This window comes from Varanus komodoensis, unplaced genomic scaffold, assembly GCF_004798865.1.
Source record: "Varanus komodoensis strain SLA01 unplaced genomic scaffold, ASM479886v1 scaffold6_4, whole genome shotgun sequence".
NCBI classification, from domain to species: Eukaryota; Metazoa; Chordata; class Lepidosauria; order Squamata; family Varanidae; genus Varanus; species Varanus komodoensis.
Window position 1 is genome coordinate 20548001 of NW_025336347.1, and position 23124 is coordinate 20571124.

Sequence of the window (23124 nt, forward strand, 5' to 3'; positions counted from 1 at the left end):
TAATCTGTTCCAGGACTCTGGTTGTGACCCAAATTGGTCGTGAGCCAAGTTAAATTTTCCCATAAGGTTCAATGTAAATGAGGTTAATCTGTTCTGTAACTATTTTTTTAATCAGAAAAATGTGAAGCAAAGTGACAAAGAACAACAAAGATCTCGGCCATCTCCCTGCCCCGCAACATGACCGCAACTGTGCCTGTCATCCCGATGCGATGGGCGGGAGAGACGGGTGCGAACACGGGCACGTGGGGGCAGGGAGGCAGGCACGATCATGCTAGGTGGGGAGATGGCCGAGATCGGGGTTGAACTCCTGCAGGAAGGACGGGTGCAGTCACGGGCGCGCTTGTGCAAGAAAGACGGGTGTGATCTCAGCCATCTCCCCTCCACTCCCAGTACGATTGCGACCATCCCCCCACTCGGGGGGGGGGTGAGATGGCCACGATCATGGTCGCCACCCAATGTAGAGTTCGCGACCTAAGTCAAAATTTTTATGAAATGTTTGTTCGCAACCCGATTTGGTCATGAACTGAAGCGTTCCTGAGCTGAGGTACCACTGTAGGCCCGTGTTATTATCTCAACGCTGCAGATGTGTGTGGCTGACACCAAGAAAGCAGTGCCTTACCTATGGAGGTGAGATACAGACCAAGGATTTTCTGATTCATATCTCTGTCTCTTAGTCACTATTCTAATGTCACTTGAAAAGCATCGAACCCCAATCCTGAATAGCCTCTCCTAAAAAACAAACATTAGAAAAATAATTACATTGACATTTTAAAGCTCTTGATATTGTTACTGTGAGCTGACCTTGGATGCTAAGGGCAAAGCAGAGTGACAGCCCAAATTGTGCTCAAGCAAGGACAGACGGGGCCTCTAGAGGAGTCTTTCTCCTGCTCCTTAGGATACAATGTGATGTATCAGAACAGGTGCTGGTGCCAAGGAACTTGAGCACAGAAGAACATCGGTCTATTAAGCTCAGTATTGCCTGCTCTGACTAAGCTGGAAATGCCAGCGCCTGAACATGGATTCTTCTGCATGCAGAGTGGGCGATCTCCACCGCTAAGCCATGGCTCCTCATCGACTGGAAAGGCCATCCAAAATCAAGAGTCTCTTGGCCTTAAGGAGATGCAGGCTTGTAACAGGTTCTAAGCAGTCAAAATTCCATAGCTTGTTATTACAAAACACAGAAGCAAGGAGTCACACTAAATCCTATTTTCTTTATTTATGATAAAACCTGTTATGAGCAGAGGAAAGGGGATTTTTTTTCAGAAGTAGTTTCCCAACAGCTGAACGGTGTGCCAGTATGGAGACACTGAGCAGGTTCAATGGGTGATATGCCACAGAGCTGAGCAAAGGATGAACATCAGCATCTCCACAAAGTTTGGTATGATTATTAATCGGGCAAGGACTCATGGTCTTCTTTGCTTTCTTTCTCTGCCACCAATCATTACAGTTTCCAAGGTTTTGGGAACAACCAGTCATGAGCCAGAGGGTTTCCTTGAAGAGGAAGGATCATGAGTCTCAAAATTTACAACTGACATGACACCTCAGGAACTAAGCTGAAGATGCCTGCAATAGGATGGCATTTTTAAAAAGGTACAGAAAATTCAGAGATGATTCTAGGATCCAGTTAAAAATGGATACAGTCTGGAAAAAATATTTGCCAGAGCCAGAAAGGGAGAAGGGACATTTTAAAAGTGTAGGAATGGCAGTATATCCAAACTCATTCAAAATCTTATGTCCTTTAAATTCCTGCAGTAACAGTTTGGGCTGGTGGGATAAAAGATCCTTTGGAAACTGGGAAAGGCTAACTGTTTAAGATACCTGACTTTACTCATTATACAGTGGCTGCAATTATGGAGATGAACTTTCAGATATCATTCTTTGGGAATTATCCAGTGTGGGTTTTCTGGTGCCTAGTCAGGTGTGAGTTCCGGTTAAACCTTTTCCCACATTTCAGGCACATGTAAGGTTTCTCTCCTGTGTGAATTCGCTGATGCTTTTTAAGACATGAGCTTTGGCTGAAGCATTTTCCACATTCTGAGCATTTGTAGGGCTTCTCTCCTGTGTGAATTCTCTGATGCTGGATCAAATCTGAAATCCCACGGTAGTTCTTGCCACATTCAGAACACAGATAAGGTTTTTCTCCAGTGTGGATTCTCTTATGTACAACAAGGTGGGAACTCTGAGTGAAGCATTCCCCACATTCTCTGCAAATGTATGGTTTCTCTGCTGTGTGTATTCTCAGGTGTCTGATGAGATGGGAACTCACCAGAAAGCCTTTTAAACAGACAGGGCACCCAAAAGGTTTCTCTCCTGTGTGGATTCTTTGATGAGCAACAAGATTAGAGCTTACACTGAAACTCTTTCCACAATCAGGGCACTTATATGGTTTCTCTCCAGTGTGTATTCTCTGATGCGCGATTAGGGTTGAGCTTTGAGAAAAGCTCTTCCCACACTCAGGACATGTGTAAGGTTTCTCTCCTGCATGTATTCTTTGGTGCTTCACAAGGGCAGAGCTGTCGCTGAAGCGTTTCAAGCACTCACGGCAGACATATGGTTTCTCCCCAGTATGGGTTCTTCGGTGTCTGATAAGGGGTGAGCACCGTTTGAAAATTTTTCCACAATCAGGACACTTATAGATTCTTCCTCCCTTCTTGACTGTGGCTTTGTTGGATTCCACAGCAGCTTCCTCTTGTGGTACAGCTTTACAGAGTCTCTTCTTTGGGACATATCCTTGTATCTCACTATCACAGGGTTCATCATTATCTCCAGGAATCTGGAAAACTTTTATTTCGTATTGTTCTAGAAGGGACTCACCCCTTTCAGTCTGTTCATGTTCTTCCTCTTTTACCAGGATCTCTTCCTTCTCTTTTTCCAGGGAAATCTCATTTTTCACTTGGATTTCTTCCTCTTCGGGGATCTCTTCTTTCACCAGGCTTTGCTTTAATTCAACCTCTTGGGTCTCATCTTTCTGTTCTTCTAGAGGGATCTCTTCCTTTTTCACAAAGTTCTTCTTTGTTCTCATCATCTCTAACCTGCTGAAATAAAGATAGATTTTATCATCTTGTGGATCAGCAAAAAGTAGTTGGAAAATCAGGGACATAACTGGAAAGGAAGTAAAACAGATTGTAAGGAGGAGGTCTGATTAAACCAGAGGAGCAAGATTTCCTGTATGAAGGAAGGACTGTCTGTGCTCTATGTATTTTGATTCTATTTAGACCTGTGCATGGTATTTAAAGCACAACTGGCATCTTTCAAATCTCAGCCTTCATTAAAAAAACAAGTTTCTAGGCGTCATTAATATGTCTATAGTACTTTCTAGTATCCAAAGTAGTTTTTAAAGTAATTTCTGTAACAGCCCTGTAAAGTGGGTCAGAAAAAAATATCCCTTTGTTGCAAATGCTGTGGCTGGCAGTTCACCACTTTCCTAAAATCACTTTATTGGATTGTGGCTGAAGTCAGGTTTGAACAAACCTGACCCACAGCTCATGCCCTAAGCTGCTTTTGCAGCTGCAGAAAAGAAAATTATATAAGGAGATGTGTTAAGAAAAACAAGAAAAAACATACCATTCAATGTTGAGTGGTGCGGGGTTTCTTAGCACTTCTCAGAAAATTCACCTAAGCAGAACTTTCTCCCTTAAACCAGTGAGATCTGTGGTAAACACAAACAGAATCACCGGTAACAGCAGAGCTGTTAAAAATAAATCTGGAACAGCAAGCGTGGGGGGGGGGCAACCATTTTTCCTCCTTTAGTTCCACTGATTCAACCTAGAGAAAAGACAGCCATGCACAGATGGAAGGGCTTGTCTATCTACTTTTATGTCAGGAAAGGAAGAGGCTCACAGCTGTGTGCAAACCTTTATCATGAAGATTATTTGTTCTATCTTTATGCTACCCTGTTCTGAGTGGCTGCTAGGATGCAGTGGGATGGGGGGTCCTCTGTCTTCCCTCTGTATAGGAGGTACACAAACACAGAAATCTGCCTTAAACAGAGAGGTCTTTGTAGTCCAGCGACTGCTCTGGCTAGCAGCTGCTCTCCAGGAGTCAAAGGGGAGTGTTTCTAGCCCTCTTCTACTACAGCTTGTAACTAAAAGAATCCCATATAAGTATAAATGATGTTTTTACAGTATATTACCTGGGAAGAGAATGCCTTTGACCATTCATGTCTTCATGTGTGACAGAGTGGGTTCAAATGTTCAGAAATGTAATGGGGTTCAGAGCCATGAAAATGAATGTGCAAGATGCCTCATTTCAAAGTGCCCACATGTCAACATGATGGGAAATCAAGCATCAGGCAGAAAGCTTTATACAAAACCTTCCTCTTGGTCCGCTACATTTCCACCTAAACTTTTGAAGTGGCCTTTTTAAGGCACATTCAAATAAGCAATTCCCTAATGTTCAGGAGGCCTAGAGAAATGTTGTCTGTGGGGTCGTGATGGATTGGGCAGGACTTTGGGACTAAACAGCAGCAATGTCCAGGGGACAAGGCAGAGAGTCCCTCCCTTTCAAGAAGGCTTGTTTAGAATTGACCTGCAAGTGCACTTCCATACTCCCTCTTCAACTGACACCTAAGTATTTTTTACTTGGAAATGAAATCTGTTGATTTCCTTGGGGTTTACTTCCAAGGAAATACGCTTGGAAATGAGGCCGGGGAAGCAGAACGGTGACATTTCGCAATAGGTATTTAGGGAAGCAGGGAAAATGCTCTGCATATTTTCAGGAGCAACACTTGCCCTCCATTTCCCTCATTCTGCTCGTATTCGAGGGCTGAGACCCAGCCGCGTTTCGGGCTCCGATGTCCGCTTTCCTCGAAACGGTTCGGCGCGGCTTTCTCTCAGGTAACGTGCCCGGGGTGACAGCCAATTCCCGCCACAAAGCAAGGCCGGCTGGGTCGACGGCGCCCCCGTCCTTTCCTCTTTGGACGGCCAGCACAGCACCAGACCGCCCCTCCGGGCTCCTCCCGACCTCGCTCCTGCACTCTGGCCGGGACCCCTGGCCGCGGGAGGGCCGGTTCCAGGCTGCGGCGGTCCGCGCGTCGCCCGGGCTCGCTCGCAGGGCTGGAAGCGGCGCCCTCTCCCTCCCCGCCCCGCCCCGCAACGCCCCGCCCGCCCGCCTGCCCGCGATCCTGAGCGGCCCTTCAGGCCCGCGCCTCGAGGGGCGGGCAGCGGCCCGCGCTCTCCTCCCGGCGACGCGGGAGCGCCGGCTACGCACCTCGAGCAGCCCCGCCAGCCCGGGCACGGCGCGCTGCCTCGGCTCCTTTTGTTCCTCGGCCTCTTCCCCACCCGGATCTGCTCCTCGGATTCGTCCGCCGGGCTGGCCACGCGCCGCCGCCCCCGGAGCAGATCCAGCCCCTTCCTGTGCCGCTTCCATTTGCGGGCCGGGCTGCAACCGCCTCCGCTCTGGCCGCCGCGTCGCTGCCGCCGGTGCCCCGGTGCCTGGCCGCGGGCGGGCGGGCGCGCTTGCGTGCACAGGCGGCCCGCGGGGCGGGCGGGCTGGGGCGGTCGCCCCGGGGCGGGGGTCCGGCAGCCCGGCGAGGCTCAGCCATGACGGCTCGGGCGCTGGCAGGCAGCCCCAGCGCGTGAGGGACTGCGCGGCTGGCAGCCGCTGAAGCGGGGCTGCCGCTGCCGCTTCCCGCTGCTCGGAGGACGCTGCATGCATGGCAGCGGCGCGGAGATCCGCGGAAACGGGCGGGGCGAGGCGGAAGGCTGCGACTCGTCGCGCCTGCCCGGCTTTGCGCTGGAAGGACTACTATGTGTTGTTGCTTTGATTTCTGCCGTCTCGGTCATGTTCCCAAAGAGTCTAAGTCTGGGGATCGGACACATACGGGCCACCGAACATTCGCATCCCTCACGGCATGGCGAACGTCAGAAGTAGCCTAGGGTGGGCTGCAACATACAGCACTTAAGCCAAGACTTAACAGCACTGACTTTTATCTCCAAGGTTCAGCCCTAGAGAATTAGCGTGCTTTTTTTTAGGTAACGGTAAAATACCTTTATCACTGACTAGGCACAGCTTAGCATCCTGTCCGCATAGCTGAACAGGGCTTTTAGCTCAGAAGACATGGCTTCAAGGCAAGTACACATTACATCTTTTCTTTTACATTAAAAAACACAAAACCCCCTATTTATTTATTTTTACATGCAGCCCAATAGTCGAAGCTGTCTGGGCTGTACAACAGATTAAAAATACAATGCAATAAAGAATACAAACAAAACACTGAACAAAGCCTAGCCCAAGAAACCTTCCAGCACTACCTTCAGCGGAGAAACATCTGAGGCTGACCCAGTACTAGAAGCTGGAGTCATCCCATGAACCTGACAGGCGGGAGATTTTAGGGCATATAATAGGGCGTGCTTCCCAGCACAGCACGTAGTTAAGCTACGGAATTCATTCGTTTCATGAAGATTTGTGGGAGGGGTAACAAAGAGGAAGAATCCGTTTCCCACTCTATCCATGTCCCGCTCCACTCTATTCTATGCTGAGTATAGGATTGCTGCTTTGTGGGAAAGAAAACCATCAACTTGAAGGGTTGGTTGACCTAAAGCAGCACCAGATGGCAGTGAGGAATCTGGTCTGATTTTCCTGTCTCCTCCTCCCCCCTTTCTCTCACGAAAAAGGGAAATAAGCTTTTAAAAAGCCCACTCTCCTCAAATAAACTCTTTTAATTGCTCAAGTTTCCTCGTTAAAAAGCACTTAGCAGGGTTCTTTGGCAGCCAAAAAGTGAATGGATGCACCTACAAATATTCCTGCAAAGGAAAGGTTGCCACTATCCTAACGCACACTGATGAGCATTTCTGATTTTAACAGCACCAGTTACCTCTCCTTGATTATCCTCCTAACTCAATTAATATTAATACACAAAAGGAGATCTTTGGGCTTTCACTAAAAAAAAAAAAGCAGAGACAAAGCAGCACCATTCTCTTGAGTATCACTGGCCAATGGCAATTCCCATTCTGACACTGGGCATTCAGACCACCTGCAACTCTAGAAAGAGCTGTGTCTCATTTATGAATGAGTCTCAGTGGGCTCTTAAAGAAGTTGCAGGGATTTTGTTATAAGCGATGCTCTTCCTGTGTAGCTGGTTTGATTTTTTTTCAGGTTGATTCTTTCCTTTTGGTATAGAACAGAGATTCAGGTTGTTGTTTCAATATGGGTCCTATAAGCCAATCTGATGTGCCACGTCCCAATATCATACTGGGGCGGCATACTAGCCCATCTCCTCCTGCAGAAGTGAACAGTCTCAGTGTTCCACAGGCAAATTTCTGTTTCGGTGTTATTCTTGTAATCTGCAACTGACAGGTTCTGCTTACCAACCATGCAAAAAGGCATTGTTGGGAAGAGGACCGAATTTCCAAGTTTAGAAGCTTAGCACTGGAACAGAATATAAAGGAGGTTCCCAAGTACTTTTGTGGAAGGCTGCTTGAGCTCTGCACATATACACAACTCCTGCATGGGTGCAGAATGTAAAAAGAACTTGCTGCTAAAGGTTCATCTAATTCAGGAGGCTGTGCCTCATAGCAGCTGCACCCGATGCCTTCCGGAAACCCAAAGCAGGGCCTGGTGACAGAGATCGTGCTATTTCTTCCTATTACACTCAATGCCTTTGAGGTGTCTATTTTCTGTTCTGGCTTCTAAAACAAGCATGCATGTCCTCATCGTTGCTCATTACATTTCACCTAGAATATTTACACTTCCATGCCTTCAGACTGTGTTGTTCCAAACTAGATACCATCCAGCATCTGTCAACTTTTCCCCAGGAGATCAAGTGTAAAAGCAGCTTTGTGCTTAGAGGGAGGGAGGGAGGGAGGGAGGACCATCAAGTGAAAACATTGCAATTCAGGTGGAGCCTATCCCTTTTTGGACAGACTGGGCTTCTCCCCAAATATTCCCCAGCGCAGAACTCAACTAGTATAGCAGAATATTTTATGGAAACATTTATTTATGCTGATTTGCTGGGCTATTGCTTTACTGGGCTACTGTTGCATTTTTCCATTCTATGAATAGCCTGTCTTTCTTCATCTTGCAAGGGACCCAAGGGGGCTTACGAGGTTCTCTTCCTCTCCACATTATCCTCACAACAACCACTCATGAGGTGGCTAAGGCTCAGAGTCAGTGACTGGTCACCCACTGGCCTTCATGGCTGAGTGGGGTGTAAAACTTGATCTCCCAAGGCCCAGTCCAGCACTCTAACCGCCACACCAGAGTGGCTCCCCATGTTTTCATTATTGCTGAATTTTCATATTTAAAATGTCCCTGACAACCATCCTGTGGAAAAGTGGGATGGAATTGTTTAGATGAAATAGACAGTGTTATTTTAAAGGTATGTTTAGCCTGAGCTTTTGCAAATATGGTTGCCCTTTTTATTGCCAGTTATAGAAACCTAGCTGAAGCACCGGGCCAGGAAGGGAGGTCTGGATTTAGTAGTAGAACTCTTGGTGATTTGCAGCAGATTTGCAAGCATTACTGGTTCCCAATTACTTAGCTTTCACTAAAGAAAACTACTCGCTTCCCAACCTAAATGAAACTACTGCCAAAATAAAGAACACTCAAGATTAGTAGCAGTAGATTTGTATGTGGAAGGACTATAAATTCAATTCATTTTTGTAATCTATCTAATCACATTCCTGGATTCAGAATGCTTTGATTCTAAGTGAATGTCTTTTTTGCACCATACTCCAGGTGGTGGATCTCACAGTTCTACAAAGAAAGTAAAATAGATACACAAACCTGAAGTCTGTCCTACCCCTCCGTCTCTACCCTTTAGAGAGCTTGACTGCTACAGTAAGTAGGGAAACCTTTTCAGGAAGCAAAGACCATCACGTGGCAAAAATGCACCAGGCCATGCATAATAAGTATTCTCCAACAAAATGTTTTGCTTTGGATCACTATCCTTTTAAGAAACAGCAGTGGCATAAAGTACAAGATTACACAAGGAACTGTGGAAGAAACTACAAACATTGGGCCACAACGAGAGAGAAATGGGGGAAGAACAAGGGATAACAGATTGCACACCTGCACATGAAGCAGTTGCCCCGTCCCAACTACTGAATGATCGGCTGCGCTGGAACGCTCCCCCATGCGCAGAGGGGAAAAGTGACACTCATAGAAACTGCACCAAGAACAATATTTGTAACAGGTAACTTAGTGGCAAGTGCCTGTAGTGAGGAGGATTTCAAGGCAGCTGTAGGCATTCATTCTTGTTTTTCTAGTGCATAATTAGAAAGGTGGAAACATCAACACTGTTCAGCAGCTGTGCCGGATTTTCTGGTGGCCACTATGCTGGGAACTGTCACTGTGGGGGCAGCAAACACAGCTTGGGCTCTTGTATGCAGGACACAGAAAGGTGCATGTGTGTGCAGACTTCTAACAGCTGGTCATCCCTGGGCTGCAAGATCTGAACTGAAGATGTTAAAAAATGCATCCAATCTTACACTAATTATTCAAATCTGAGCAGGTCAATGCCCCATTGCTGCCCTCTCCCCACTGCCCCCACAATAAACAGTATGGTGAGTAGCTCAAGCTGAAGCTTTTCCCCAACTCATATAGTAAAGTATTTATAGAGATTTCCTATTTTGTATGTTCTTTAGGAGCTGGTTTAGAAACAATTCCTTCCCTCTGCTGATACAAGACTTCTTGGGGATGTTCTACTTCAGAATGTGTGTGAAAAATTGCATATCTGACTTGCCCTGCACACTGAAATTTCTTTGCACATTAATACTGAGCACACCAGAAAGGGTAGTCTAAAACTTATCTTCCTGAGATGCTAGCTCACCACATGAAGGTCCACATAAAGGACTTGTGCATTCAGTCATGAGAATTCCCACCCACAATCTGAAGTGCTACAGTCCTGTGAGGGTCTTACATTCTTTTTCCTGTACCAAATGAACTGGCTCTTACTTTTAATAAAACCAGATAATTAAAAACACGTTTCTAGTTTCTAGTCCATGCTAGAATGTTTATGATGGTTTTTCTTCCATGTGGATTTTCTGATGTTTAAAGAGACTGGTGGAGTTGCAAAAGCTTTTCGCACACACCGAGCATTTATATTTTCCCTCCCCCATGTGAGTTTTCTCATGGGCAGTGATGTTGGATCGCTGACTGAACCTTTTCCCGCAGTCCAGACACTCATAGGGTTTCTCCCCTGTGTGTGTTCTCTTGTGTATTATAAAGCTCTCTCTCCGATTGAAGCTTTTACCACAGTCGGAGCATTTATATGGCTTCTCTCCTGTGTGTATTCTTGCATGTTCCTTAAGGAGTGACCGATAATTAAAACTCTTCCCACAGATGGAGCATGCAAATGGCTTCTCTCCTGTGTGGGTTCTCTCATGTTCTATAAGGTGTGATCTGCGACTGAAGTTCTTCCCACACTCTGAGCATGTGTGTGGCTTCTCCCCTGTGTGGATTCTGTGGTGCCTGGTAAGGTGCGATCTCCGACTGAATCTCTGCCCACACTCCGAACAATAGTATGGTTTCTCTCCCGTGTGGATCCTCTCATGGAGCAGATGCGCCGAGGCATGGTTGAAGATTTTCCCACAATAGGAGCACCTGTATGGCTGCTTTCCCCCCCGAGCATTCAAGTTTTTAAGAGGATCAGTCCCCTGGCTGGAGCTTGTCTTACTGTCCACAGTCGCCTTTTTCCTCTTTCCCACCTCAAGCACCTCACACAAAGTGCTTCCATTTAAACTGTTCTCCCCTTTGCAAAGACAGCCTTTTTTCACAGTCGCCTGTAGGAAGCTGTCCTGGTGCCTCCCAGGTGGCTGCTGAGTTCCCAGTGTTTCTTCCCTCTCAGGAAGTTGGAAACACATTTTTCCAGCAGGCAGCTGATTTCCAGGCATCTCTCCCATCTCCGGAAATAGGAAGATGCCTCCTTTAGCCCTCTCCAGTGACATCCGCTTAAGCTCTCTTTGCTGTACAAGACTGTCCTCCTTGTTCGCACTCACTTGGTCATTTCCTGCTAGAATAAACAATCGCAAAGTGAATATGCTTGGAGGCCTTGTAAGCGAGTGCATACTTTGGAAGCAGAAGGACCCACATTTAGTTTCAAGATTCTCCAGGTAAAAGGATCTTGGGGAACTGGGCCAGGGCCTAGGAAGGCCTCCATCTAATAGCCCACAGAGCCATTGTCAGCCAGACTAACCACCTGGTATTCTGCAGCTGTTTTTGATTACAGCTCCCTTATTTCCAAATACTGGCCATGCTGGCTTGGATTTTTGGGAGTTGTCATCCACAGCATCAGGTGGGGCGGGCACCAGGTTGTCTAGCTCTGGACTAGACCATGCTGGGATAGATGACCATGATGGAATAGATGACTCAAAACAGCAGCAGCTTAATATGATGGATGATTATATATCACATGCTGGGATGAAAAGCAATGTCTTAACTGGGGACTATTTATTATATTTACACCCCACCTTTCTTCTGCTATGGAATTCAGGGTGGCCACATGGGCTTCCCAGCTGGCCTTCTTGCCAAGCACTGACCAGCTCCAGCCCTGCCTGACCTCTGCAACTTACCTTCAAGATCCTGCTCTGGGAGGGAACTCACACACGAGAGATCCAGCTCCGGCCCCTCCCTCAGCTGCCCCCATCAGTGGCCGTTCTAGCAGGCTGCAGCAGAGGGAGATGAGGTGGCACACAGGGCAATCCCTCCAGTAGGATTCCGCTCCCGTCGAAGGAGCACAGAATACCAGACTCCCCCAAAGCCGAAATTATCCAGTCGTCATTTAAAACTTCACTTTTACGACCAATGACATGCCAATTAAAATCCTCCCTTCTGGAGAATGAGGAGAGCGTATGCTGCCAGGCTGTACCATCAGGATGTACCATTTTGGCATTGGACCCAAGCATCTTTGGGCTTGTGAATGTGGCCCAGGAGAGCAACGGAGCACAGTGATACCCACTGATCATGAAGCGGCCACGGCACAGATAGGCAGCACAAGCAATTCTTGGCAGGCTGCACTGGGAGGGTCCAAGGAGCCAGAGGGTGAGTGACCCGCCATTTTCATACAGGGTCTATACGGCAGACGCCCACGCCAACATGGTCATGGTCGGCAACGCTGCAAGTTGCAGTTCAAAACATCTGAAACCCACTTTAGGTTCACGCCGACATAGAATTCCATCTTATTTGCCCATTAAACTGCCCACCCCCAGCTCAAGAACTGGGGGACCCACAATAAATCCTTACCCAGCAAGCTTGCTATCCTTTCGCCCTCCTGCATGGCCACCATGTACAGCTGCATCTTCAAAGGGTCTGCCTTAGAGTAATTAGTAGCCACTTTTTCAACTGGCCTTGGCACCTGAATTAGAAGTAAGGACACGGTTAGATCACAGCGAGAGGCTTGAGAAGGGCAACCAGAGAGGGCAGGAAATGAGCCTGGCGTCCTATCCCAACTTGGGTTATTCATCTAGGAGAGCAGAGAAACAATATCCCAAAACAGACATTCATGAACAGTCCCCCATCCACAGTCCTACATTTTAATTGGGTTTCCCAGGCTTAAATCAACAAGCTGGCACCACTCACCTGCTGGTCCCACCTCTCCCTCTCTTGCAGCCTCCATAAGAACACCTCTGCCAAGGCCACAGCCTGAGTGCAGGTCTCTGGTCCATGCTTCCTGACCCAGATCTGCATTTCCTGGGGCAATACAGCCAGGAACTGCTCCAGGATCAGCAGCTCCAGGATTCGCTCCTTGGTGTGTTTCTCTGGCTGCAGCCATTGATAACAAAGCTCCTGGAGCTGGCTGCAAACCTCATGGGGACCCTCAGCCTCGAGGTAGCAGAACTGCCGGAACCGCAGCCGCCATATTTCCAGACTCACAGTGTCCTCCTCCTCCACCAGCTCTTGCTTCTTCACTCGGAGCCCAGGGGGGCCTGAGCTCTGATAGGCCTGGGTGGCTTTGCCGTTGAGGCCTGGCAGGCTTCGGGTCATCCTCACTTCTCTAGGCCAGTGGATGGCATTAGCTATTCTCCTGAAAGAAGCCTGAAGGGTTTGGGGATGGTCCCATCGGGTTGGCAGCAGTGGCTTCCTGCGGGACTTGGCGGTCTTCTGGGAAACTGGCTGCTGCAATTTCTGGTGATCTTGCAGATTTTCCTCAGCCATCTGGCTAGTCTCTTGCTGAGTTGTCTCACAGGGTGCCAGTCGAGGCTTGTGTGTGGCCACCTCATCTGGTATCAGTTTCTCCCCTTGTGGACCTCTCTCACCTGAAACCTCTTCACTGGCCCCAACCTGAGCTGCTGGATGATCTCCCCTACTCTCTTTCAATCTCTCTTGTGCTTGGGGCCTTGCTGCATCCTGCCACTCCATTTTTATTCCCCTCCGCACTCCTGAAGCTGCAAAAAGAATCCTATTTTAGTAAGTGCAAAGAAACATACATTACACAATAGCCACCAACCAGGCTTTTGAAAGAAATAGGATTCCTCAGAATCTGCCCAGGGACTGCCACAACAGCACACAGAGGCTTTGGAAAGGTGTAGAAATGATCCAATATTTCACGAGTCAAAGTGCATTCACACATAAATATTGTGAATACTTTTAGTCATCTCGAAAGAACACAACAGACCAAACTGGGAATCAAATCCCCACTCAGGCATGAAGCTGAAGGGTGGTCTTGGGCCAGTCACTGTCTCTCAGGCCAAACCTGTCTCACAGGGTAGCTGTGAGAATAAAATGGGGAAAGGAGGTATAAAGTGTGCTGCCATGAGCTCTTTGGAGGAAAGGCGAGGTATACATTCAAATAAATAATACAAAGGTGAGAAAGCATCTGCAGAAGTTGAGATAACCAAGTGAGAATCTGATAGAAGTGTGAAGAATAACGATGTACTGTGAAAGTTTTGCTGTTTAACGTAATTTACACTAAGCAGCACCCAGCGAAATGCAGAGCCAACGTGGCACAGTGGACATGGTCTTGGACTAGGAGACCCCACGGATGAAATCCACGGCCAGCAGATGACACCACACTGAGGGACCATGAGGAACTCCAAAGGGAACTGAGAGAACGGGCACAGAAGGGCAATGTCATTCAGTGTAGGCAAGCGTAAAGAAATGCAAGTTGGGACAAAAATAGATAAATAACCTCCAACCTCAATCATGATTTGATGGGAGCTGAGCTAACAATGACCATGAAAAAGGTCACGTGGACAGCTTGATGAAAATGTTGAGCCAGTGTGCCATTGCTGCTAAAAAGGCAAACTCCATGATTAACATAATTAGAAGAGGAACTGAAAATACAACTGTCAGGATCAGACAGCTCTTTGTAGGTCCACATATTATTTACAGGGTGGCCTTGGTCAAATTACTATCTCTTGGTTTTACCTGTACTGTTTGAGGATTAAATGGGATAAACCAGAATATTCTCCTTGGAGGACAGGTGGGATGCAAACATGAAAAACAAGGATTAGAAAGACAAGGCACACAGAAAAGAGGCTGGGTGCATTTTAACCTAGTCAATAAGACTGTGAGCAGAGTTTCGTGAGGCTTTCAGATCTTTGACAAATGAAAAAAAGGGAAACAAAAATTCACCCTGTATGTTGAGAAGATGCAATAATTTATGTATCTAAACCCTAAATGATGATAAGGTAGGGAGAGGCTTAAAAAAAACCACTGTGATCATATTTGGCCCACAGCCTCACAAGGTTAATTTGTGTATTTATAAATACTCCTGAACTTGTAGTAGGGTTCTTTCCTGATCAGGAATAGCACAAATAGTGTCTTGAGGAACTACAATACATCCCGTGTCCCCTATCTGACAAAATCTTTTCTAGCAGATGGCAGCCTGCACCTTACTTTGTTAAGTTCTCTGCATGCGGTCAGTTCAGACTTTGGCAAGTGCAATCTGTCCCTTGCCTGGCCGCCTGCCGAATGGGAAAGGAGAAAGAGAAACAGGGGTGATAGTGGCAGAAATGGGGTGACCCACCACTTTTGATCCCAGCTTACTGCTTGCATACAATTACCCATGAGGAATGTAGCTCTCACTTGAAAAAAAGGGTGCAAATCTTGTTATAAAGGCAAAATAATATTGATTTGGCCTTTTTTTAAAAAGTAGATTTTGAACCAAGAATATTTCTCAGCAATAACAGTCTACCTGAAAGATGATTTGGAGATGCTTGGTAGTGCTTGAGAAACTCATCACTCAGTGAACTGCCTCTGTGGATAACTCTCACAGGTACAAGAGAGATTTTCAAACTGCAGCTCATAGTCTGCAGTGTCTCTCTCATTACAAAAAAGGGCTAAAATTGCAGGTTTGTTGCCCAAACAACTTACTGGTGCTGCAGAATATTGTAGTGGTTACATTCAGCATGTTTAAAGCTAAATTTAACTCTTGGCACTCCAAAGAGGCTACACAGCACCATGAAGCTAAATTTGGCCATCCTAGTATTCACTACAAATTCCATGTTGGTTGTGAATTATGATGATGATGATTTTAATTGGAGGACATGTTGCTCACCCCTGCTCCAGGGAAAACTACTGTGGTTGAAGAGAAGTCATGAAATATGGAAACTCTGTCTATGATTGTGTATCTGTAAGGGCTGTTTAATTCATACAACCCAGTCAGCACTTGAATGTTGCAGCGATCTGAATGGAGAAGGCATCCCTGTGGCAATGCAAGTTTTCTGGGAAAGTGTATGGAATTATCTTTCATGTGGAGGTTTTGAAAAACACCCAGTGGGGCATGTTTTGGACCACAACTCCCATCACCCATTGAATAACAGTGACAACACTAGCTGGAGATGATGGGAATTGTAGTCCAAGACATCTGGAATTTGTTGGGTTGGGACAAGCTGCACTAGATTCTTCATGGCAGGCTGCATCTTCAAACTCCACTACAATTTTCCAGTGAGAAGACCCACTACTGCAAACCGTGAAAGGTGGTGATATGGAGAAGACAGGATGGCAGGGACAAGGCAAAAGGAAGGCTTTGTGTGGGGAAACAGCTAGCATTATAGTCAGATATGAATGTGGTTGGATTAAAGGATGTGAAAGAAACAGTATGAATGGAAGAGCTAGCTCAGGAGTCCAGCAGCAGATCAGACCAGGGGCACCAATCTGCCCTCAGCCTGAAACATCTTTGTTCTTTCTAGTATTAGTCTAGATGTATGCCTCCATTCTCATTTGGGGTTGGGTTTTTAAACATCAGAAAGTTCTTCCTCATCAAATGAAAGAAAAAGGATCTTCCTTTTAGTCCTCATAACTGAAAAAATGCCTCAAATCCTAACCCTACTTTAGAACAAAAGAAAGCTCATAAAATATTGATGATTTATAATTGACCTGAAGTTATTGGACAATGTATTGTTTCAGAGAACTGTAATTATCTTTTTTGTGAGCTTCAGCAAAGTACTGACTGATGCAAAGATAGAAATTTTTGTCTTTTTTAGGAATTTGCAGGTTATGAAGGTATATGTTATATTTGTGTAAGATCCCCTGGTATTCTTATCTTTCTTTTACATTTTTATTTTAAGAAAACAATTTAAAATTTTTTAAATGCCTCAAATCCAATTTCAATTTTAATTGTGGGAGCTGCTTCATTATAAGTGGCACAGTGAATCCAGACAAGCTATCACTATCACAGTTCTAAATTCAGTCTATGAAGGAAAGCCCTTATCTAAGTACTAAAGTACATCCTTCATCGATGTAGGGTCCACCTTGTATCTTTAATTAAAAGGGTCTAACAGAGCTGTACTGAAAGCCTGGGAAAGCTGCTGCCACTCGAGAACATACAATATTGGTACAAACAGAAAAATGGGCACAAGCCTGCTCTGTCTAACCTAAATTGGCTCCAAATGGATCGTAATTCTACATCCTGCTCCCAAGGCGAACCTAGAACTCAGGGCCAGAACACATGCTTTGCCTACATTAGATCCCAGGTTTAGTCCTGGCATCTCCAGCTGAAAGGCTTCAGGCAGCAGGTGATGGAAAAGCCGGGAGAGGGCTGCTAGTGGTCAGAGCAGATCAGGCGGATGAGATGATCCAGGGGTCTGTCCTGGCGCAAGAACGCTGAACAGGCCGGCACACGAAGGGATGCTTCCTGCGGGTCCAGTGTGCGCCCTGAGGTGCCTTTTTCTGCTTCCTGCCTTGATCACCTCGCTGCGTCCCTCCCCGATCCGGACGGAACCGGAGACGGGATGTTGCCAGGGTCTGATGCACAGAACTCTGACTCTGGGCTGGCGCCTATCGCGGCCAGGGCTCCTGGCAGCCTTTGGCCTCCTCCAGTTTTCCTCTGCCTCCGACGCAGACCTGGACCGCTTGCAAGGCGTCTCTGCAATCACAGCTCTGCCGTTGCCATCGGCATCGCCTTTTGTTTTTGCCAGAAAATGCGGGATAATATTTCCAGAAGGTAATTTCTCACTGGAACAGAGGGGTGCGGAACGGGAATAGGGCAGGACAGGAAGATGACCTGACCATATCCTTCCCAGTCCCCCCATTTCCGTGGTCGCGTCTAGGAATAAGATTTCTGTAGATTTAACCCATGGATGCCTTCCAGGAGAGCAGCTGGAGGAAACCGTGGGAGAAGTCACGTGAGCCTAGGTTAGCTCTCTCCAACCGGGTTCCCTGGACGCATTGGACTACAACCTCCATCATCCCCGCCAAACGTGGCTACTCGTATTATGGGAGTTGTAATACATACACATCTGGCACGACACCAAATTGGGGATGGCTGACCCAGGAAATAGCAGGGTAGAATATCTCGCCATGTTGCAGCCCCCTGAGAGCAGGATTTCTCACTCAGTATCGAGCAGCTGTTGCCTTATTCTTGAGTATTCCGGGATTCTGCAATAATTCTGTACAGATATTTTATGATTTTACTGTTTTTTAAACAAACATTATAAGCATTTCATGTTTGTAAACCGAATACACTTTTGTATTACACAAACATTACACTCTAATGCATGTTGCATCTGTCCCTGATCATGACAAAAATCACAGATCAAACAGTACAAACTGGTGCCACAGTACACAAAAATCCTGGATTTGAAGCTTAGAGTCTCAGGATTTTCCCCTGCAGACTGTGTAAACACTCTCACCTGTAACAAGAAAGAGGAGTGTTTCATGGAGCCTCAAAGAGGTACTGCCTTGTCTGCCTGTGCAAATATGAAGGTTAGCCAGGGATGAAATTACCCAGACTAGTTTACTGTCAAACATTTCTGAAGAACTTTGATTATGGCTGGGATAGAGGAATGTTTTTGTGTGTTTAGATTTCAAAGTGGGCTGCCCTGGAAAAGAACTGCGTACGAGAGGCTGGTATTATCCTTTGCCAAATTTGATGAGTTCCCCAGCAACTGGAGGGGATAAGCTTGCTCTGTGGCGTTTTGCTTTCTTCTGCTTTGCTGCTCCTGCTTCATAGACCTTCACCCTTCGCCCACTAGTGAGCTCATTGCATCCCGGTTCCTACAAAGAACTCTTGATTCTTCCCCTACCGAGGCATCCAAGACATGGTGCCAGAGATGCTCAGCCCGGCTGCACTTGCCAGCACGTGCCCCTCATACGGCTTTAGCCTTCCCCAGCCTGAGTTGCTCATGGCAGCTGCAGCTCACCATGCTGGGGAGGCTGATACGGGTTGCCTACCCTTTCATCTTGTTTATGTATTGCAGTCCCAAAGACACAATTGCCACAAAAATGCTACGTGGCTCTAAAACTCAATTTTCACAATAAGCAACCCACTTACAATAGTCCCCCCTCCACACACACCTCACTGCTATCCAAGAAAGCACAGCTTTACTAACAAATGCATTGTTTTATTGTCTTATGACAGACACCAGACCCAAGACCATTCTCCATCTCCCCCTAACATGACATGCCAAGGGATCTTTGTTGTCTTTAGTTATGGCAAACAGCGAGGCCACACAATTCTGGAAGCCATTTCTCACTGGATGCCCTTTTGCTCTTTCTGCTATCCAGCCAGCCAGGGCCCACAGAGCCATGCTTCCAATCCAGAGGACCCTAACAGATGTTGTGAATCAACTTTGCATCCTAATCCCTCCCCCACAACAAGAACTGGCAGATGCTCAAACAAGTTCAAAGGTGCCACAGCACTTTCTGTCTGAAAGCTTAAGGATAAATGCCTCTTCATGGGAATAAGTTGTAGGACTTCTGTAGTCTATTGGAGGCTTGAGGGCTTCCCCAGAGCAGGAGAATCTTCGGCATTGTGTATGATGTTTGAATACTGGCTGCAATTCCCCTGACCATTTGAGCGGAGAGGGGTTCCTCACACAGGATTGTCTCTGGTTAGAAAGACAAGATCAGTTACCACAGGATGTGGGCTTCCAGTCTGTAGAAATTCTCTGATGTGTAGTGAGCAGAACAGGCTGCCCGGAGGCCTTCCCACAGGAAGTGGCTCCAATCACTTGGAAGCACTAGTGGGTGATGAGGCACAAGTCTGCAGTGTGTATCTACCCACCTCGCTCAGCACAGGCACTCACCCCGAGCAGTGAATGGCATTTTTTGCAACTCACTGAGGAACAGGTGATCAGGAACCTCTGGGAGAGAGAAGAAGCCCCACACATGTTGACTGCAGGTATTCCAAAGCACCGACAAGGTAAAATAAGACACCCACTTAGAAATTCATTAGCTGCAGCTAGACTCTCAGGCAGGTAACAGTTACCAGCTGTGAAGATGAGAAATCTATTTGATCTGAAGGACCCTAATGGGGCCTTCAAGGAGGCTGTCCCCATGGTGCAGCTTCCGGTGAGTGATGACATTGGAGCTCTGGCTGAAAGTTTTCCCACAATCAGGACACATGTAGGGCTTCTCCCCTGTGTGGATTCTCCGGTGCTTCGTGAGAGATGAGTTGACATTGAAGCTCTTTCCACAGTCAGAGCAAATATAAGGCTTCTCCCCTGTATGGACTCTCAGGTGTGTTGTCAGGTGGGCACGTTGGCTGTAGCTCCTTCCACAGTCTGGGCACTGATAGGGCTTCTCACCTGTGTGGATTCTCTGGTGTCTGGCAAGATTGGAGATGACTGTGAAGCTTTTCCCACAGTCCCCACAGATGTAAGGGGTTTCTCCTGTGTGCGTGCGCTGGTGTGTGATAAGGTAGGAACTGGTGGTGAAACACTTCCCACAGTCTGCACACTTGAAGCGTTTCTCCCGGCAATAGGGGCTTTGCTGGTGCCTGGTCAGGTGGGGCCTTTCTGTGAAGCTCTTTCCACAGTCTGTACAATCATAGGGTTTCTCTACCATGTGGATTCTCTGATGAGCAATGAGCTTGGAACTGATAGTGAAGCTTTTGCCACACTCGGGGCAGATGTAAGGCTTCTCGCCCGTATGGAGCCTCTGGTGGGTGATGAGGTTGGAGCTGCCGCTGAAGCGCTTCCCGCAATACCGGCACTCATAGGGCTTCTCGCCAGTGTGGATTCTTCGGTGTTTGATCAGGTCAGAGCTGACGTTGAAGCTCTTCCCACACTCCAGGCACTGGTAAGGCCGCTCCCCTGTGTGGAGGCGCCGGTGGGTAATCAGGTGGGACCTTTGGCTACAGCATCGCCCACAGTCCGGACACTGGTAAGGCTTCTCCCCCGTGTGACTCCTCTGATGGCGCAGAAGGTTGGATACCACGTTGAAGCTTTTTCCACACTCGTTGCACATGTACGGTTTCTCCCCGGTGTGGATGCGCCGGTGAGTGACAAGGGCCGAGCTGTGGCCAAAGCCTTTCCCACAATCAGGGCATTTGTAGGGTTTGTCCCCCACGTGGGTCCTCTGGTGGCGGATCAGGTTTGAGAAGATGCCAAAGCCTCTCCCACAGTCAGAGCACCAGTGGAGCTTCTTGCTCCCGTGAAGCCTCTGGCGGGTGATGAGGCTAGAGGGCCTGGCCTTCAGGATTTTCCCACGCTCCTTGCCATGGGTGCTGGATCCCTGGTGGACGATGCGCTCCGGAGCACCTCCCAGGATTTCCATGAGAGGAGGAGGGCTGGGCCACCTGCCTTCAAGGTAGCTCTTAACCTGCTTCCCATGGGCGTCACCTTCTTGAACATCCAGGGGCAAGCTTCTTTCACAGGCTCCCAAGAATGGGGTGCGGGACTCCACAACCTCTGGATTCTCTTCTTCATTCTCGGTTTCTGAAAAGAAATCCACACATGAATGGGCAAGTCACCCTTAGTTAAAACCCAGAGTGGACTCATAGCTGGAACGGACTCCAGAGGCCTGATCCTAGCAATGTTTGCACCAGCATTTGCACTAGTATGAGCTGGTTAGCGATCTGCCTCCCTGAGCCATGGCCACCGGCACCAATGCACTTCAATTAGCCTTGATCTTCTGTGAGTGCAATTTTGGACTAATGCCAGGGTGGCACAATGACCTTTTCCCGTTTCTGACAATAGAGTTAAGCTCAATGTTGACACTTAATATCACTCTTTCTCATGGATTTTTAATGGAGTTGGTTTCATCAGATGTGGTTGGACTCCAATTCCAATCATCCCAACCCATCAGAAGCAGTTATCAGGGATGATGGAAACTGTAGTCCAACATAATCTGGAGGGCTGTAGGTTCTTCATCTCTGATTTAGCATTTCTGAACGGACCAGAAGACTTATTAAATAAGTTACTATCTTATTGAACAAAACATAAAAGGTTTGTTGTAAATATGCAAGCAAATGGCACCTGGAAATACTTACGGTTGGATCCAGAGTTAAACTGGATCAAGTGAACACCCCTGCACTCACCTTTCCATGGCTGCCCCTCCAATTCTCCAAAATTCTATGAAAAATGGGGTGAGCTGTGTGTGGGAGAGGAGGATCCCCAGAAATTGGGAAGAGGGAATTCTCCTCCTGGAAAGCAGTACTGGGTCCAACCCATAATAAAGAATAACTAACAATGAGGAAATGTGAATAAGTAAAAGCAAGGACTATATTAGGGAAAGACACAAAGCAAGTTTGCAATGTATCCTTGCCAGCTTGGATAAACAAAGGGAGACCTAGTGTAGTGTAGTGTAGTGTGTAGTGTAGTGTAGTGTAGTGGTGAGAATTTGGACTGGGATGTAGGAGATCTGAGTTCTACTCTCCATTTGTCCACAAAGCCCACTGGGTGATTGTGGACCAGTCACGGACTCTCAACCTGACCTACCACGCAGGGTTATTGTGAGGATGAAACAGAGGTGGAGAAGGAGGAGGAGGAAAAGGATTAGTTGAGCCACCTTGGGTTCCATGGAGAAAGAAAGGAGGGATATAAGCACAACAGAGAGATAGAAAGGCAAAATGGAACTGAGAGGGAGGGAAATGGAGGTGCTAGAAAACCTCCCAAGTGCTCACTTGGGGAGCTGTTTGCTCCTGCCTTCTGCCCGCTGCCATTTGTGCTAGCAATCATTCACTTCCCTCTTGTGAGGATGGTGCTCCTTGGACCTGGAGCTGCCCGCTGGTTGATGTAGCGGTTGCCCTGTGCTTCAGTGCCAGTGCTACACCTGTTGAATGAACAGTGGGCCAGTGTCCTCACGATGGCAAGTCTGTATGGTGGGCACAGACCACCTATGCCTGCAGGTGGTATTCAGTGGTCCAGTGCCTGCCCCAAAGTGAGAATGAAAGACAGCGCCTCTCACTGCGGATTTTATGGCCTTCCTCCCTCCCACTATTGCAGAGTTTGTCAGGGTACACAAAAGCGCTGCATCTCCCTACCTGGGAGCAAGGCTCCCCTGCAGGCTTCAGTTAGGCAAACAGTTTTGTTGTCACAGCAAAATCAGCCCCATTTACAGAATGATCAGGGAAGGCAGCTCCATTCTCTGGTGCTCTTCCTAACAAGCTGAAAGCCGCAAGACTTCGGCATGGTTCCAAGCGCTAACTTGGCTTTTAGACAGTGGGAAGTTCATGGGACCACCTGTTGAACCTTGATAACATCCTCACTATCCTTCTGGTCAAGCCCATTCTGAAACCCTGCATAAATGTGTCTACTCTCCCTTTCCAGCTATTTCAGTTAGATCCCTGTGCAAATATTTAAAGGGAGAAGCCTAGGCTGTGCTCCTGCAGTCCAGCACTTCTGGGTCTGTTCCTGACCTGGGTGAGATGACACTGAGCAAGGGGTGCTCACAAAGACTTCCCGCGAGTCCCAGCTGCTTGCCTCCTCTGGACTGGTGCCGCCCGGGGGGTTCTCTGCTTCGTCTGTGCACTGGAGAGACAGTCCCCAGGGCGTTTCTCCCCTTTCTGGTTGGGGTGTCCCA

At 47.4% G+C, this 23124-nt stretch overlaps 1 protein-coding gene across 1 annotated transcript; it reads right to left on the reverse strand.

Moving 5' to 3' along the window:
* Window positions 1-1191: 1191 nt before the first annotated feature.
* LOC123034403 (zinc finger protein with KRAB and SCAN domains 7-like) lies at window positions 1192-20879 on the reverse strand. The gene is made up of 5 exons (XM_044451728.1): window positions 19627-20879; window positions 12517-12972; window positions 12181-12292; window positions 9961-10951; window positions 1192-2636 (listed from the first exon to the last, which is right to left on the reverse strand). The coding sequence occupies exons 1-5, from the start codon at window positions 20875-20877 to the stop codon at window positions 1886-1888; spliced, it is 3561 nt and encodes a 1186-aa protein (XP_044307663.1). The 5' UTR covers window positions 20878-20879; the 3' UTR covers window positions 1192-1885.
* Window positions 20880-23124: the final 2245 nt, after the last annotated feature.